A 20130-nucleotide genomic window follows, 5' to 3' on the forward strand; every position below is an offset into this window, starting at 1 on the left:
AATCAGCGCGTTCTCACACCGACAACTAATTCCCAATAATGTGCAAAGTAGACTATTTCTTGTGCAGTATATAAGCTTTGTTTTAGCCTTCTTAATTAATTAATGTATCGCAGTTCACGTGCATGACATATTGCTGTAATACTTAATTCGCGAACGCCAAGTTTTTTGTACTCTTAGTTGATAATTTTTTCTTCTTTTTAATAAAGTGTAAATATAAATTTTGGATATCTTTTTAAAAAGAGAAACTTCCAACGTCGTTCGTTAACTGGCGCAGTCGTAACGGATGTGGTAAAAGTTCGGAAAAGTTCACTAAACGACTTTAAAAAATAGTTTCAAGTGTTAATGGGATATTGATCTCGTGCCCAAAACGAAACTGTGAAAGTGCGTTATTGTAACAACTCCGACGAACACAAAGCCCCAGAAAACAAGAACCATAAGACCATCGCTCAAAACAGGAAAGCAGAAACCAGAGACCGACGGCAGGACCAATTTTTCGCAAAAAACCTGTGACAACACCCGAAAAACGAAACATCACAGCAGCAATCTTTCAAAAGGACCAGGAACAGCAAGAGGACTCCCGACAAAGACGGCAACGAGGAGCAACCACTTCAATCCCTGGAAACACATCAAAAAGGTGGACCAGAAAAATATAAAATTCATCGCACTCTAGATCAAAGTAAGTGGGAAATTGTGAAATAAGTGTAGTGTATTGTTTCCCCTTTTGAAAAGAAGTGAGCGTATTAGAAATAAGTATTAATTTTAATTCTAATTTTAAGTTAGGATTCAGTTAGGGTTATCTAACATTGATACACAAAGTGTTAATGATAGTACCTATGAATTCTTTTGCATAAAAATTGAATCAAGCTTTATTCAAAGAAACTAAAATTTATTAAATTTAATGACTGACCCCCAAAATCAAGTAGAGATCATAGACCTAGAAACCTTAAATAGGTCACTTAATTCAATTAGATTGGACGATTTGGTTCTGGGAAGTAGAATAGATATGCCTAACACAGAACAATTGATTAGTGCTGCCAAAACTTACGGCGAAATTTTACCAAAATTCGACGGAAATGGTAATGCATTAGAATCATTCATAGTTAAGGTTAATAATTTTCACCAAAAATACGGTAACACCAATGACCAGACTCTAAATGAATTTGTATTTTGTTTAATTTCCTCTAAATTAATAGGAGATGCTAACGAATTTGCAATATGTAGATCAGACATAAGTAGCTGGCCAGACCTTAGAACAGCATTAAGAAATAGGTTCGGAGATTTTACGGATAAAAAGATATTAGCGCATCAGTTTAAAAATTTAAAGATACGACCTAATGAAAGCTTAAGTGTATTCATAGAAAGACTGAGAGCTGCTCAAACTAAATTAAATATCAAAATTATGCAAGACGAGACAATGACAAATGTACAAAAAGACACACATAAGTCAATAAACGAACAAACAGCATTAGAAGTTCTTTATAGTAACTGTCCAGTAATGCTACAGACAATTTTAGACGTTAAAGACCATGATACACTCACACAAGCAACAGCAACAGTATTAAATTACATTACTAAACATCCCTCAGACAGGACTAGTTATCCAAAAATGCCTAATCCTTCACCCAACACAAAACCAAATTTACATCCTAAACCGAATCCAATTAGACCGCCAAATTGGAATCCACCAAGTAATTTCAACCATAACCATTTTCGGCAACAACCAAATTTCCCTGTAAGACCTCAAATGTCGAGTAATATGTCAAATTTCCCAAGACATAACGAAAATTTACCTAGAATTAACCCAAGCATTAACAGACCTCAGACTCGAACACAGAATATACAACAAAACTCTAATAGTAGCAGAACACCAAATTATCAGGCCTCAGCTTTTCGGCGTTGGCGACAACCGCAAGTTTCGCTAACAGAAATCGAACCACCAAATAACTATCACCCATATTTAGAAAACTTTGAACAATCTTCAGAAATGAATTCAGATAGTTATAACAACTATGACTATGACGAAAAGATAGGGTTAGACGACCAAAATAATTATGATGAAAACGATTTATACGACCCCGGTTTGAACAATTATGATCAGGGTAGTGTAGACGATAATAATTTAGAAGTTATAAATTTTCGTCGACATGCCTCGGAAAACTAAATATAGAAAATAACTTTCATAGTGAGCATTTTAATTATCCTTCCTTACCTTGTCTTATAATAAATTTGAATGAAAATATATCTCTCAAAATTTTAATTGATACAGGTGCAACAAATTCGCTAATTAACCCGGACATTGCTCATAAATACTTTTCAGATCTTGTATACACCGAAAACTTTTTGCTAAAAACTATAACGACAGAAACTAAACACAACGAATGTTTGAATGTCGATTTATTTCAGGAAAATCAAATTCTAAAATTTTTCGTAGTTCCCTTTCATCAACATTTTGACATACTTTTAGGCTCAGACAACCTAGAGATAATGAAATCCAAAATAGACTATGAAACAGGTATTATTGTATTAAACAACATAAACTATCCTTTACTTAAATTTGACACATTTTTGGCAAATAAAACAGATAAACATATATTCTCAATTCCCATCAGAAAAGGACCAGTCTTGATCCCCGAACAAGAGATTAACGGTATAAAAATTCCGGAAACCCTTACAATTGCTAACAATTTCCATTGCGAAGTTCCAATTCGCGGAAATATTCTTAAAGAAACACCTGTAATTAAAATAAAAGCAAAGCATATTAATCCTCATAACATAGATATATGCAATGTTTATACTAGTTCCCGTGAGAAGTGTATAAGTGTTGATCTCAATCATTTACCCGATAGTCAACGTGTAGTATTACAAAAACTCTGCAATGACTACAGTGAAATCTTTTACAAAGAAGGTGACATATTAACGTTCTCACATAGCACTAAGCATAAAATCCCATTAAATTCCGAAGAACCCATTTATGCAAAACCGTACCGCTTCCCACAGGTGCAAAGAGCTGAAGTAGACAAACAGGTAGACGAACTTAAACGTCAGAATATTATAGTTGAAAGCGAATCGCCTTACAATTCACCAATCTTTCTTGTTCCCAAGAAACCGGATAAGAGTGGAAAAGTCGCTTGGCGTATGGTTGTCGATTTCCGAAAACTCAATGAGAAAACAATAGAAGACAAGTATCCAATTCCAAACATTACTACAATTTTAGATCTTTTAGGAAGTTCAAATTATTTTTCAAAATTAGATTTAAAAAGTGGGTACCATCAAATTGAGATAGAACCTGATGATCAGCATAAAACCGCATTTTCGACAGAAAAAGGACATTGGCACTTTGTGCGCATGCCTTTTGGTTTACGAAACGCTTCAGGTTGTTTCGCCCGTGTAATGAACAAAGTATTAGAAGGTTTGATTGACAAAATTTGTCTAGTATATCTTGACGATATTATTATTTTAGGCAACACTTTCGAACAACATGTCCAAAACGTAAAAACTGTATTTGATAGATTGAAAAAGCACAGATTTAAGGTCCAACTCGAAAAATCAGAATTCGTCTTACGCGAGATAGAATATTTAGGTCATTTAATCACCACCAATGGTATAAAACCAAACCCGAAACTAGTAAGTAAAATTCAGGCGCTGAAATTACCTCGAACTACTAAAGACATCAAGTCATTTTTAGGTTTGACAGGATATTACCGAAAATTTATTAAAAATTACGCGACTATTACTAAACCGTTAACCCTATGTTTAAAGAAAAATTCCAAAATTTCCCATACACCAGAATTTATAAACGCCTTTAATAATATAAAACGAATTATTAGTAACCCACCAATTCTATCATATCCAGACTTCAATAAACCCTTTAACGTAACATGTGACGCATCAAACGTAGGACTAGGAGCCGTTTTATCCCAAGGCCCTATTGGCAAAGATAAACCAATAATGTTTATCAGTAGAACTCTTAACGAACACGAACAACACTATTCAGTAATAGAGAAGGAATGTTTGGCAATAATTTGGGCAGTCAAAATGTTTAGGCCTTACATATACGGTAGACAATTTAATATAGTGACAGACCATAAACCACTGCAATGGTTATTTAATGTTAAAGAACAAAATTCTAAATTAATCAGATGGCGTCTACGCTTGGAAGAGTTTGACTACAAAATTATATATAAGAAAGGTAAAAGTAACAGTAATGCAGATTTTTTATCAAGGTTAGAAGCAAATCCGCTTGAAACTAGGGACGAATTATTATCCTTATTTAACAACCCAGGTGATATTAAGGAAAGAGACTTGTTAGAAATTGAAGATCTGGATGACTTTCTCCAACTCGACAAGGACAAAGAGACACCTCCTATGAAGACCGAAATTCCTAAAGAAAAGAAAATTAAAATCCTTACTGATATACAAATAAAACCACCCGATAAACCATCTATCCCATCAACATTCACAACCACTGATAATATTGATAACGTCGACAACACTAAACAGANCTAAAGATCCAAAATTGGTAAGATGTTGATGAATGGACCATGGCCCAGATTTGGGGAGCCGTGACCCATATATAGAACCCCGCTTACTTTACTACTGAAGAGTGACATTTTTTTCAATACAATCCAATAATTTGATTTTTTGTAATCGGAAACATTAACGTGAGGCATTTTCCATACAATTTTATTTATTACAATTTTACCTTTCTCCGTCCGACTTTTATCATAAGTAGAATTGAGATCTTGTCGCGTGTTGAGAATAATGTTTTTAAAGTCCTCAGCAAATCATAATAGTATTCTCAGAGGTATGCATACTTCAAATTCTTTTGTTGTTGGATCGGGTATGACTGTGGCGTCATCTTCAAATGGTAACTAACAGGCATTCTGTAAAGCGACCATTTCATTTCCATTGTAGAATGTAATTCGATATTTGTTATTGAATTATCGAAGTTAAGTTTTTCATTAACTTGTAGTATATTCACCATTTTTTTTTGTTACTTTTTCAATTTGAAACCGAGTGATATTAAAAATTTTTTGTTTTCTGATGTTAGTCTTTTAGACTCTTCTTTATGACTAATAATTGTAGCTGGTCCATATATATCTTCACTGGTTCTATTGTCGTTGTTACTGCTACCATTAAATCTTACAACCATATCTCTTTTTTTCTTAATTTACTATCTTTCTTAGATGTAGTGCGACTGTTATAACCTCCTGTCTGAAATTAACTAAGTTCCCATTTTGGTCTACTATTTTAAGTGTTATATTATTTATAATGTGAGTGGTTATCGGTAAATAAATAACATTATTTGGTTTCTCTACAATTTTATATCCAGGTGGAACGGTTGGATAGAATGCATGAATCGTATGTACCGATTCACCGTTCGTATAGGCATTTGTAACAAGATTACATTCAACACGAATTATATTTACTGGTATAATATTGATTGGAAAATCAGAAATATGATGTCTATCCTTTATTAGAATTTTTTTATTAAATCCCAACAATTGCCCGATTGAATCGTCTTTTGAAAAATCAATATCTTTTGTACACTTTATTTCACATTTTAGCGTGTTGTTATTTGCATGAATTCGCATACTGTATCATTTTCTTTCATTAATTTCAACTGGCCCTGTATATAATCGTTTATATCTTTTACTTCATAACTCACTATAGGTATTTCTATTGCTCTAGTTTTATCTTTTTTCTTATCAATTATCTTTGGAGAAAGTTTAAGAATTTTATTAGTTTTACTTTCATCATTGTCGTCATCACTGTTACTTTTTAAATCAATGTTAGGTATAGCGTTATTTACGTCAAGGTCTATTAAAAGTCTATTAAACCAATCTCGTACGACGAATTCTCATCTAAATGTATTGGTGGATTAAAGTCATTACTTAAAATGGAAGATCTCTTATTAGTAAACATGAGCAGATACGACATTTTAGCGTCTGTCTATATGGGTTTCTTTTCCCCATCTTTGTTTGAAACCGATACCAACGATAGATTAAAACAAACTGTTGTATTGTAGCGACCACGAGCGTGATTGTGTGCGACCGCATTCTCGATCGGCACGGGCCTTTGGCAGTTTACAGTTATACCTTTTGGTATATGCAATGCCCTGGGGACGTTCGAAAGGTTGATGGAGAAAATCTTGAGTGATCAAATTGGAAAGACCTGCTTCGTGTACCTGGATGACATTATAGTGATTGGAAGTACCTTCAATGAAGACCTTTGGGACGCAGTAATAGAACTCCGCAGATATCTTCTGGAGATTAACCTACAGAAGCTGGCGATTCCAAATCTTGGCTGTGGACTGGATAACCTAGATTGGAGGATCGTACGGAACATGATCGAAGTCCTGTTCCGCCGTACTGGAATAGACATTTTGGTCTGCAGTAATAACCCGAATTGGACCAATCATGAGAAGACCGTGAACTGTTACTTCTATTCCCGGAGTGGATGTCGTGAAGGCGAGAATTGCAGATTCCGGCATGATCCTGCGAAACGGAAAGTAAAAAGGTTTCGGGACGAAACATCCTTAAGGAGGGGGCAGTGTAGTGACCGCGAGCGTGATTGTGTGCGATCGGGCATACGTGTGTGTGAGCGGCTTATCGATTTGCCGACTAGCCGCGGGCGCTTTTCTTCATGTGCGCCGTATCTGTAGACGTGTGTATCGTACCTGCGTTCCGGGAAAACAATTAAACCGTTGAAAGAAAGCGAGACTTCTCTGGAAGGCTGAAGAACGTTCCCGAAAGGAGGCAAGGGAGTATAAAAAGGAAGAGACGATCGCCGAAGGGGAGTAGAAATATATTAGTCTTTAGGAAGAACCCCTTCTTCATACCTGCCTCTTCCAATACATCTATTTTTCTTCTCACTACTATTCTCTTTAGATGTATTTTCTGTAACCTTTGAAGTTGTAGCCAAACAATTTATCGCATCACTTTGAAGAGATGTTTCTTTTGTATGATTTTTTGATAACTGTCTTAGAACATGTTCCGAAAGAGGAATATGTTCTTCATCATCATTGATTTCAGATTCGGAACTGTAATAGATGTCATCCTTCAGCTCAATGTCATTTATATTTCCATGAAAGTGGTGGCCTTTTTCCTTATCCAACAGTAATAGAATTTTTGCCACTTTTGCCGTCTGGTAAATATCCTGCGGCAATCTAAAATTAAAACGATAAATGATATAGTAAAATAGAGTTCAGCATATGAAGAAATATGCAACTTCGCTGTCACTTAGCCGACTTCGTAGTTTCTATTATTTCTGGATTTCAATGGTTTAGCAGACCCATTAAACTCGATTTAAAAAGAATGGGATATTGAGATAGGTACCTATAAAATTCAGCATGCGTTTTAGGTGTGTGGCCCATAAACTTGGCAATTTGTTCCATATCGTTTTCGTCCATACTCAATAGCTGCAAAGTAGTAGCTATATGCTTCCTAAACTTTGTTGAAGTTAAAACAGATGGGTTTTCAGCCCCGCATTCCTTAGCAAGGCGACTTATTACATTGGTACCACTGATCCATCTGTTTATCGATCCGGGGTTGGCAAATAAATATAGATTCGATTTAGGTACATTATCGCTTTTCTTTCTTACGTTGAGTAAGCACGATACGAATTTCTGGAGTCGATTCGAAAACAGTATCGGCACTGGCTTAGAGCCCTTACCACTAGTTACCACACGTTTAAATTTTTTAAACAGTAACCTAACCTAATATGTTTCTGACTAGACCTACATGCCTGAGAAGGTGTACTACAAACCTATCTCGCCTATTTATTATTGACTTCCAGTTCTCTGTTCTCCTATTCTTTCTAATACCTCATTTCTAACCTTCTCTATCCACGGTATCCTCATCATTCGCCTAAAACCAGATTTCGAACACTTCTAACCTTTTATTAAAAAAAAATTAATATTAATGATATACAACGAGCGGTTTAACAATCACCGTCTGAAAAATTAAGGCGAGAGTTACACAAGTTAAACAACAAAAAAAAATCAATAAAACCTAAGACCCAAAATGGAGTTAATAAAGGTTCGGCTTTATGGAGCATGGTCGAAATCAACGGTTATGTTAGAATCGCCGCTATGGATTCTAATAAAACCTAATAGTTAAAAAGTTAACACAGAATACCCTATAAAATGTCTTTAATGAAAACATTCTTGTAAAATGGTGAGAATAGAAGGTGCCAATTTTTGAAACTTATCCATAATATTACGAATACAATACCATTTCATGAAAATTTGTTTTAGGAACGTATTAATTGTTTCACATCAGGTGATGATTGTGTTCCTACAATAAACTTTCTTGAAAGTTTTGGTAATTTAATTAGTTACATAATCCTTCTATCTCATAAATCATTGATCGTATTTCAATGAAATGTCCTGCACTTGACTAAAGTTCAGTTAAATTACCAGCTCGAATGCACAATATTGAGCTCATTCAAAAATAGTGTTGTTTGTTTATCGATATAGTACTATAAAGTAACAATAGAAACTTTTACCAGTACATCTTCAGAATATGTAAGTGTTAATTTTGCTTGACGGTTAGAATCTCGATCAGTGGAAGGCATACAAACACTTTGCTAAAAAATCAAAATTAAAAATAAACCATTTCATGACTATAAAAAAATACCAAATTTGTTTCAAAAGAACTACTTTGTGATTTAAGGTTTATGACAGGATCCTAAAAAGCAAAACATTTGAAAAAACGCTGGAAATTGTGTTCTATACAGAGATTAGTGTTTTCAACCAAATTCTATTTTATCTGGGTGTGATATTACCTTTTCCCAATCAACTACATCGTTCATTAGTTCGATTTCGGGCGAAGTGTTTGTATTTAAAAGCGCTTCTATTTCACTCGCAGACACGGTAATCTGCAAAACATATTAAATAACTCAAAACATTTTAAACTAGAAAGATTGTTTTGTTACTAGTGATTGAGGCGAGATTTCACTTGACAAGTCGTCAATCAGATTATTTAGATCGAAATATTGAGGCGTATTAGGTGAATCAGACGATGGAACGTATTCGCTACCGGAACTTTCAAAAACAGAGCAATCATCTTCAGTTTCATGTGAACTATTAAAAATTTTTTTTTTCGTACATTCCCTTATAGGCCTGTCACTAAAAGAAGCAACTTCTAGGTCTCCAACATCAGAAACCAATGCTAAAAATTAGTGTTTTCATCAAATCGTTAGGAAGTAACTATACAAAAAAGATATGCATGATCGATAAGAAAAATGAGAGACAAGAATTTTAATTTTGTTGTATATTATGAGAGAATTTTATTTACTTATAATTTAGTGTTTCAGCCATAAACTTCGGTCATCCTATGAACAAAATTAATTAAAAGAATTAAATGTATAAAAATATATATCAGTCAATTGCTTAATACTACTAACTACTATCAGACCATAACAATGTTGTTTTCTGTAAGATCAGTGTAGGATTAGACTATTAGCTTTTATGTTTAATAATACTTTTAATTATTTTGAAGAATTTGGTTTGTAATCTATTACTGATTTGTGAAAAAATGTGTTAGGTATTTAAAAGTCTGTGTATGATATTGTTTATAGCCTGAAGATGACCAAAATTGACAAAATTCCCGAAACGGCCCATAACTACAGTATGGTACACAATCAACTAATTTAATTTATTTAAACTTCAGGTAAATTTAAATTGACTGAGATGATATCCTTTGAAACGTCCAAGGATTAACATCTGCTAATTTAACAAGATATTTGTACAAATTCGCATATTAGTCCAAGCTTGTCAAATCAATGCTGACAAATTTCGAACAATCATGAAGGTGTATCAACCTACCTATTTTTTCTTGTTTGACTAATTCCAAGATAAATTTAGTCCTGTCTCCCATATTAAATATTCGGCATCAATTGCTTAGGTGATGCTAAATAAGGCAACGTCGCCGGGCGTCGTAGGATCCACAGAATAAACACTATANTCGGGAATCGAACCCGGGACCTTTGGTTTTACGTACCACTGCTTCGACCACTAAGCTACAAGAGGTGGCAACAGCAACAGCGGGTTCGATTCGGGCGTCGTATAGGTAGTTAGGTACGTGTATATATATATATATTCAAATGTTATTTACAAATAAACTAAAAATCAGCTCTGCACGATCAGTATAATAGTAATAACGTTCCCTTCAATCGAAGTTCATTTTGACATAGATCATGGCAATGAAAATGTGCTTATAGTTCATTTTGAGGTATACGGTTCAATAATACATATATATATCAATGTACATATATTAAATATACATATTTTTTTAAATTTGGTACCTATTAAAAATGACTAGCGCCTTCATCAATTTTACGCAATACTTAATATTTATAAGTGTAATCGTCATAAATATATAGGTTTTTAGAACATTTTCCTTCTTTTTATTAATTTGTCTATTTCAATCACTCCTATAGTACAGTTAATCTAACGAATTTTAATATTGCTCTGATTTACTTAGTACTACGGAGGCGTAGAAGGGCCAAACATAATGTTTTTTTTTTGAAATATCGATTTGCAAGTCGAAATTTCAAAAACAAAAATATCTGCTTCAGCCCTTCTTGAGTTATAAATGGTGTAACTAAGACAACTTATATATATATATATATATAGATGCTTCTACTCTTAAGCTTCCTGACGCTCGTAAAAATACCACCAAAATGGTTTTTTGAATAGACGGACAATGTACTTAGGCACTGTAAATATGAATGTTCTTGGGCTCTAGAACGGGTCGATTTTAAGCTTATTTTATGTTCTGTCAGTAATATCAGAAAAGTTTTGGAAGCATTTTGGTAAAAAGGCCAAGCAGCCTCAAGAATCAACGCGGCTAACTTCAAATGACCATGAAAGCCTGAAAAGTGTCAATAACAACTGATGTATTCTATTCGTGTGTGAACATTTACTATCATTAGCGCAGTTTCTTTGCAATTTAAACGACAAGATTTACTGACATTTTGTTTCCACGTGTCTAATAATATTCTGAATACAGACAGTTTTTTAAATAAAACAATACCACATGCGTGCTTTAAATGACAAATTTCACAAACCTTTTGTGATGAGCAAACAAAATCTCAATTATAAAATTCTTAGACAAAGATATTGGTTGTGATAATAGTATAAACATTTCACAAGAATAAATGCTTTTCACATTTACTACTTATCAAAATAAAAGTGTACTTAAATTGACTGCAATTGACACAGTCTGCATTATAATTAGACCTTTAAACTCTCGTTTGAGTTTCCTTAATAGTTAGTTTAATATCTAACTATAACATTCTAAACGCATTTTATGCGTACACATTCCGACAGCGGAGTCATTTAATGTCTGCGAATTCTTTACAGGTTACAATGGCAAAATCGACTACAGCATAACTTCTGGTAATGAACGTGATGAATTCCAGATTACACCAAACGGTACAATCATCACGAAGAAGGAACTTGATAGGGAAACGCAAGGAATCTACAATCTGGTCGTAACCGCCACCGATGAAGCTAAACAACCAGAACAAAGACTGTCATCAACAGTTCAGGTAAGCAAAATTTCATCGCATTTTCAATTGCTGATGTAGAAGATTGAAGAGATTGATAGAAATTTTTTTAATTATGTTTCCTAAATATACGTATATGACACAGTGTTTTAAGGTGATCCGTTGAATACTACTCAAGGTTACGATAAACATTTATTTTTAAATTTAAGAGTGAACTACACAATTGATAATATATGAAACCCTGATTAAAAATAAATAAATTATAATCACTCGATTGGCTTTAGTAACAAACAGCTGACGGCATTTTTAGCAGCAACTCGTACAAGATTCTGCTTGAATCATAGAGATAATAGAGTAGAGTAGGCAAGCTGATTGAAAATGTGTTTCTTAAAAAGAATGAAACAGATGATAAAGGGACTTCCCCTCTGTTGTTTTTTTGTCTCTGTTTTTGTTTCTACACATTCAGTGTTTTCTGCGTCTATTGTGAAGAACCTAAGCTTTGAAGTAGCTGTGGAGGTCACAAACCGCGCCTATTTTAAGCTTAGATAGCGGTCAGAAATCGCAGTTATGTTCAGCTTAGAAGGAGCTGTGGAAGTCAGGAAGTGCGACTGTGTTAAACTTAGAGGGAATTGTGAAGACCAGGAAGCGCGGTGATGTTAAGCTTAGAAGGAACTGTGGAAGTCAGGAACCGCGGTTACGTTAAGATTGGAAGGAGCTGTAGAGATCTAACGGGAAGAGAAATTTCAGATGATTGTAATCTGTCTTTTGAAGCACTCAAAACAAATTATAAGTTATTCCATATCTGCACTTATGCTCTAAAATATGCGCAGGCAAAAGAAGACTGCTAGATGTACATTTGTGGAGGATCCGAGGATCTAACAAAATAATTTAAGCTACAAGATCTTTATTTTATGAGGTGCTTGAATTACAATCAAACCACTTAGAAGCTGATTGAAGAATGTTTTCTCACATATTTCAAGCAGTAAGAATTAAATCTATTATTATCCTCGGCGCTAATATAGATGTATTCAGTTTATTGTTAGCAATCTATTACTGGAAAGAACTGGTAAATATTGGGTGGTGACTAGATCTATGATTGAACGGTCCTTCTACAAAGAAATATTTTCTAGGATGCCATTCGATTGCCAAATTTGTAGATAAAAAAACATATGTAATAATTTGACAGCATTACACGCTTAAGTGGTTGCAGTACTACCAGTAAATTTGACAGTAAAATACAATGTTTGAAAGCTACAACTGAGGGTTTTTGTACAAATAGTCTTTTTATCTTTATGACCAAGGGCGGCCTTTGGGAGTGGCGAACAGGGCAACCGCCCGGGATCTCGCTCTTGCAGGTGCCTCTCAAACTCTCGCAACAATCTAATTAGAAAAATATTAGGTAGTAATAGTATGTACTACTAATGTTTATTTGAATTTCTTAATAGTCTTAACAGAAGCCGCAAATTTGCTATCTTTGTCTTTATCAATTTTTTTTAATTTTCGATAAACAATTTTAAAACTGTAAACTTATTTATGAATCACTTTGCATTTTTTAAGTATCATCATTAAAATTAATTCAACAAAGACGAGGGCTTCACAAAAATTTACCCTCCTGGAACATTCCAANGCCTCGCGCACTCGCGCAACAATCTAATTAGAAAAATATTAGGTAGTAATAGTACATACTACTAATGTTTATTTGAATTTCTTAATAGTCTTAAAAGAAACTGCAAATTTGCTATCTTTGTCATTTTTTTTTAATTTTTGATAAACAATTTTAAAACTGTAAACTTATTTATGAATCACTTTGCATTTTTTAAGTATCATCATTAAAATTAATTCAACAAAGACGAGGGCTTCACAAAAATTTACCCTCCTGGAACATTCCAATGACTAAGGCCGCCCCTGTTTGTGACAGCTTGACCTAAATAATGAGAAATTAAAACAGTTGGATATAGTTTGTACATATCCTTTTTTTTCAAAAAAAAGTCTGCTGATGAACTACGACATAAACAGAATTCTTAAAACATAGGTTTCGGATTATTTAATTTCAATGAAACTACGCTTTACATTTGCATTTGTTAAGGGCTACAGTACAAAAAATTATGTGGAAAAAAGCTTATCAAGCACAATTGCAATCCATGATTACTGTTTGTTTGGATATGAAAAGATTAAGCGAAACTTACGTCTACAACAAACGACTAAGCCGTAAATGTACGTCACATTGTCATTCAGTGTTCTATTTGTTTTTTATTACAATGAAGAAATTATTACCGGTCTTGTTACCAATTGATCAATACTAATCAATACCAATCAGATATGCTGAACACATTAAACGCTTGTGCATATGTGTATTTTTATGTTTTCGTACAAATAATTAATCGAAAAGACAACATATTATGTACAAATTAATAATTGAAGCACAGAAGAGATTATCAAGTGTCATTAGTGATGTACGATGGTGTATGGTACACTGTAAACTACATACACATGGCTTCGATGGTACTGCTGCTACTGTAAAGTACATCAACAGAAGCAGAAGCAGCTTCTTCGGTCATTACTAAGTAAACCATTACAGCTTCTTAACAAATGCTGGAATACATTTCGAATGGTGTTTTTAACGTGCACACGGCCTACTACTACTGTGTTGTTGTGTAAAAAGCACGAAGGCGAACAGAACAGTCCAGACACAAAAACAACAACGAGGAAACTTCTTCGAGAGAGAAAGAGTGTAAACACTTGACACAAAACAAACTAAGTTATGCCACCTTCTCGAAATTTTACATTGATTGCACAGACGGATTCTTTTCTGATTTGCTTATAAAGAATGAGTAAATATGACGAGTGAGCAGTGAACAGTAGGCGCAAAAAATAATATTAAAATGAAAGACGAACCGGTTTACATACTTTACCATAATTAAAACCGTTACATGAGGCACGAATAACGAGAATATACAAAACTCGTACTTATAAGTATTAACATAACATCAGGTTTAGTTCTTCAACAAACTAAAACATAAAAAAAGGAAGCGTGTATATATGGTGATTAGATAAAGTTAAGGTACAAATTAAAGGATATTTTGAAGAAAATATGGAAAGGTGAAGCATTCCTAAAGGGATGCAAAGAAGGAACTACATGCGCAATTTACAAGGTGGAAATAGCGACCATTCAAAAAACTATAGATATATTACTCTTATATAAAGTATAAGTCCACGTACATATTAGAAAACAGTATAAGAGCAGCTGAAGAATAAATATATCAACCCGCTACTTATCTATTAAGAAAGGTTGTAACGGATATCCGCATCCGCAACTGCGGATGATCCACACGAATTTAGCGGATGTTTGTTGTGTCACAATGCTACAACAGAAATAACAAATAAAAAATAACTGTATGTCTTTCACTCTTGTACATTTACAGGTAACAATAACGATCATATAAACAAATAAATTGTAAAACATCTCAGATATTGTGTTATATTAATTTATTAGCAGCTAATACAGCTGTATTTTTCACTTACCTTCGGTTAATGGTTGCGATCTAATTAAATGTTAAAAAGATCATACTTAATCAGAATTATAAAAATAAAGAAAGATGAAGAAAATGTGAAGCAAATTCTGTGGCGTTATTTTTCCAAAATTAATAATGTAATAGGTGTAGCCTTTTTACAGAAATTTGAATAGGTGAATAATAGTGCAGTAAATATTTGGTAATGGCGGCTGTTGAATACTCAAGTGTTTAAGTTTTGTGTTTATTTATTCTTTTAAATAAAGTAGTTAGAAAGACATTTTTTTTGTTTGGGAATGGACCGAGTTCACAAAATGCATGAAAGCAAAAAGGAAAAAGAAATATCTTCATCTTTATCCATATTTTTATTATCATCCGTATTCGCAAATGTAGTACAGTGTAAACTCTTTATAACGTATTTTCATGATCCTAATCTGCAAACTTAACCTTACTAAAGTTCGCTTTCTCATCCACATCCATTAAAACACATCCGTTACAACCTTGATAACAATAATTGATGGCAAACGACTACATATAATCTTGTAAAAAATACTTCTCCATTTAGATTCAGAAGATATGTTTAGTAAAAAAAACCTTTAGCATTAAATACGACAAAATCCAAAGTGCTAGTATACAGTAAAAAAATACAATGAAAATGGAATGGATATGGGGTGAAAACCCAGAAGATACATTAAAAGAAACAATACTTTATTAAACAAAATATTAGTAAAAGAATGCTAAAGTTTAATGTTATGGTGAAAAGTATTCTATTATATGCAGTAGAAATCGAAGAGTATATGAGGTTTACATTTAGACATATACGCACTTCAGGTTATATAGTTAAAGAAGGAACATAGTTTTATGAAATACGATTTAAAGGTAAAAAAGGAAAAAAGACTTCGCAATTTTGAAAGAATGTACAAAATTCATGGAATCCAAGAAAAGAAATTTATGCAAAGATATGGGCAGATATAAGATAATTAAGGAGAGAAGAAATCGGTAAAAACATAATTGAAAAAGTGGAAAAAGAAGAAAATAGAGCCGATGGAACAAAAAAAAAAAGAAATAATATGAAAGCCAAGATACATTAAAAACTATTTAAATTGTGAAAAGGAAAAAGAAACAGCGGAACATTATGAAATACATCAAGGATAGGCGAAAGCATGAAAAATTAATGGCAAGGTCATAAAAGAGGGGTTGAGTAGTGAAACTAATGTTTAGTAGATAACAATCAAATAATAATAGTGTCAAGTCGTAAGCGAAAGATTCATCGCGAAAGGGAATTCAATATTCTAATTAAAAAATTGGTTTAATTAATTTCACATTTTTTTCTAAATTGTTCGTTGCCCAAGAAAAAAAAAATAAAATATTTTTTTATTTCTTCCAGGTCACCATAATCCTAAAGGACGTTAACGACATGTCTCCAGAATTCATTACTCCCAATGAAACTTCGGTTTCAGAAAATATTCCTATCAATACCGTTGTAATGGCCATAAAAGCCATAGACAAAGACGAAGGACGAAACGGGTAAGAATACTTAAAACGAATAATAATCAAAAATGTTACAAACAGTCGAGATTTTACGGTCTTTTTATATTTTCATTATAGATACATAGAATATTCACTTTCTGGAGATTCAAATACGAACGGTGTATTTTCTTTGGGTCCAATTGATGGCCTCTTAAGGGTGGCTGGTAAAATAGATAGAGAGCTCAAGAATAATTACACACTGGTAGTAACAGCTAAAGATAGAGGAGAAATTCCGCGCACAAGTCAAACTAAAATTTTCGTTAAAATTCTCGACGAAAATGACAACAGCCCCGTGTTCGATCCTAAACAGTATAGCGCATCAGTCGCTGAAAACGCTTCAATTGGGGCAAGTGTACTTCAGGTAAATATCTGTTAATTAAGCGATTGGACGACTGACTTGAAAATTGTTGATTAGAACTAAGTAAATTATTTTTTTTATAGGTTTCTGCAACCGATATTGATGATGGCCTAAACGGTAAAGTCAGATTTTCTATCATTTCGGGAGATACAAACAGGGATTTCAGCATTGCAGAAGATTCTGGAGCTGTGAGGGTGGCAAAAAATCTCAACTTCGAACGCGAATCTCGTTACGTTATCACCGTACAGGCGGAAGATTGTGCTGGTGACATTCACGATAACATCATCAGAACGGACACTGCAGATATCGTCATTTCAGGTATTTTTCGTATAGAACATTGAACTAAAATATTTAATGATCCATATTAACATAAACAACAAGAGTATACAAGGTGTTTCTGAAACAAGTAGCATACTTTGGGATAAGTAAAGTAGCATGATTAAGGGACAAAAAAAATTGAAAGAAAACTAGACGAAGTTGCAAACCGAAGCCGGCTCTGGTCGTGAATTGGCAACTTATAGAGAAATTGCGATAACAACTCAGAAACTATCGGATGAAAAATATAAACAGTGACGGTTGTAGAATGTTTAATAAAGCAAATAGCAACAGCTTACTATTACGTTACCAAACATAATAATCTTTAACAGCCCATTATGATAAAAATTAATTAAATAACTATTTTGTTCATCGCTGGTAGTATGCAGTACTATTTAAAGCAGAGCCGGGCAAACTCGGCTCTTTTGACTCCTGAGTGCTCCTCAAGGTTAACCAAGTAACTCCTCATCGATCCTGCGAGTGCGATTGAGATGGTTCTTTCCTTTTCTTATCCCTTCTATTTCGTAGGTGAGTCCCCTCTTCCATAGCCAAACCCAATAGTTTTGCGAACGTAGTAACGAAAATTTTCGTAGGTATTATTTAAGTTGCGAGAGTGAAAATGAAAGGGCTTGATATGGGAGTGGAAGGGAGAAGAAAAAGACAAAACAAAATTATTCAATACTGCTTACTCTCTCGTACCCATTGAAGGGTATGGAGTGACTCAAACTAACCTCATGTAGCGGCTCCTGCGAAGTTAAAGTTTGCCCGGCTCTGATTTAAAGTACACCCTAACATGATATTGAAAACACAAAAGGAAAAAGTAACGTTATGCAAACTTTAATATGTAAAGTAATATCATCTGAATAGTAATAATCTAATATATAATATAATCTAATCTAACAAATAACAAATAATACACGAGCACAAAAACACAAAAGAAATACAACACGGATGCTGTTATATAGCAGATAATTGAATGCGGTGTTGCAACATCATATTTCCTTACGCGATCTTACCAGGGCCGGGCTATCCCTTGCCTGTACCTTTAAATACGTTTTTCTCGAAAACGGTGGACTTTGGAATCACAAAACTTTACTTAATTTTCTTGTTTTATAGTGCTGTATCACCTCACGCAAGCTTGCTACTTATTTCATACACATACACTCTGTATATATATAATTCAAAGTTTGAAGTTTTGTTGCCTTTCTGTTTATTAGAATACGTTTAATCAAAAATTTAATTGAAGTATGGGATCTTTGTACTGACTAACATTAATACTTTCTTTAGCAGGAAGATTTTATTTAAAAATCGCATACAATGTCTAATTAATGTTGAAATATGCTACACTCTTTGAGAATATAACATCTAATTATCGTTATTAAACGTACTAGTGTTACATTGAACATTTTAAGATGAGCTGTGCACACAAAAGAAGTCTATTAGGTAAACTATAGCCGTATGATTTCTACAAATTTTTTATAAAATTTAATAAGTGTTCTGAACAATGCATCATATGAATGGGTATTCATCCTTCTCTGCGATCCGTAATGTGAACTAGGCATAGCGCAAATCGACCATCTGATAATAGTTAGGAAAGCATTCAAAAGGATAGTTCTATGTAGGGCAAATTGAGTGTTCTGTTAACATACCTTTTTTTGCTGTATAGTTTGAATAAAAATAGTTAATAGGATGCATTTTTTCGACCCTTAGCTGTCTTTAGGCATATAGACTTATAGTCTACACCCCTGGGTCAAAGAAAACTTATGAGTTCAAATGTGTATGCATTTATAATTTTTCAACTACAAAATTATTTAAATAATTTAATCGTTAAAATTGATTGTGAGCGACAGGGAATTCTGAAACTTATTTTTAATGCAATAAATATTTTTTTATGTAAAATTCGAATTTTTAAAATAACGACGACAATTTCGTCGCTCTGTCCGAAAGTCGTAACAAGCAACTATATAATTTAAAATTTTAGTAAATATACATGCCCATAATTTATATAGCGACAAAACAAAAAAAAAACAATTGCATGGTTTTATGAAACCACGATGCAAATGAAACTTTTCGCATTGTAGGCATTAAAATGTAAATTTTCGGAAAGTTATTCGATTTAGGGTAGTAAAATTAAAATCGCGTTCTTAATTTTATCTTAATGATTGGAAAATGGGAATGATAATGGGAAATAAATAGTAGACAAAATATCCAACTATAAATTTTAATTTGAATCTGCGTATGAGAGTACGGAATAGATAATAAATACAATCATTTAGATGATAGACGCATGTTAAAAACTGAGAACAATGTTTATTTAAATCATTCAATAATTTTGAAGTTCAGTTATTTTATCAATAATTTCATCTTCGATTCAGTCTATAAATGTAATTGTCATGCACTTGCACGAATGAATGAGAATATAAATGCTACACGGTTAGTTCCTACAAGCCATGGGCGCCACCATATTGAACTTGGCTGATCTGCCGAGCGCCTTTCGGTTTTACCCCTACTCCGCGGCCGGCTGTAATGCGACATGCGATTGATGGACGAAATTTGAGGCTATGTAATAAAAGTTTCACTTTAATGTCACAATATCAGCTTCTATCAATATTATTTACATTTTATCTACACTTCTATATTCAGGGGTACTTCTTCCATTTTTATACCTCTTTTACACTATCAGTTTCAATACTGTCTTTTTCTTTAGTAAATAAACAGTAGTTTGTCTTTTGCGTATGATCAAGATCGATCGTTTTCTATACGCGACGTACTGCTTTCACATTGTAAGGCAGACTTCACACCGAAGTAACATACCGCGTAGCGTAGCATGATGCGTGACTAGTAACACGTAACGTGGCAAAGAAGATGCAGCCATCAAGGTAGCAACCGCATAGATGTCACCCA

At 33.5% G+C, this 20130-nt stretch overlaps 1 protein-coding gene across 1 annotated transcript in view; it reads left to right on the plus strand.

Annotated features, from left to right (window-relative positions):
• LOC108742718 (cadherin-related tumor suppressor) overlaps window positions 1-20130 on the plus strand; it is a 59101-nt gene that overhangs the window by 19180 nt on the left and 19791 nt on the right. The window contains exons 2-5 of the mRNA XM_025980143.1: window positions 11369-11556; window positions 16411-16550; window positions 16632-16914; window positions 16995-17229. Coding sequence (XP_025835928.1) covers window positions 11369-11556; window positions 16411-16550; window positions 16632-16914; window positions 16995-17229 — 846 coding nt within the window. The remainder of the gene's footprint in view (window positions 1-11368; window positions 11557-16410; window positions 16551-16631; window positions 16915-16994; window positions 17230-20130) is intronic.

Source organism: Agrilus planipennis, unplaced genomic scaffold, assembly GCF_000699045.2.
Source record: "Agrilus planipennis isolate EAB-ADULT unplaced genomic scaffold, Apla_2.0 scaffold399, whole genome shotgun sequence".
Taxonomy (NCBI): Eukaryota; Metazoa; Arthropoda; class Insecta; order Coleoptera; family Buprestidae; genus Agrilus; species Agrilus planipennis.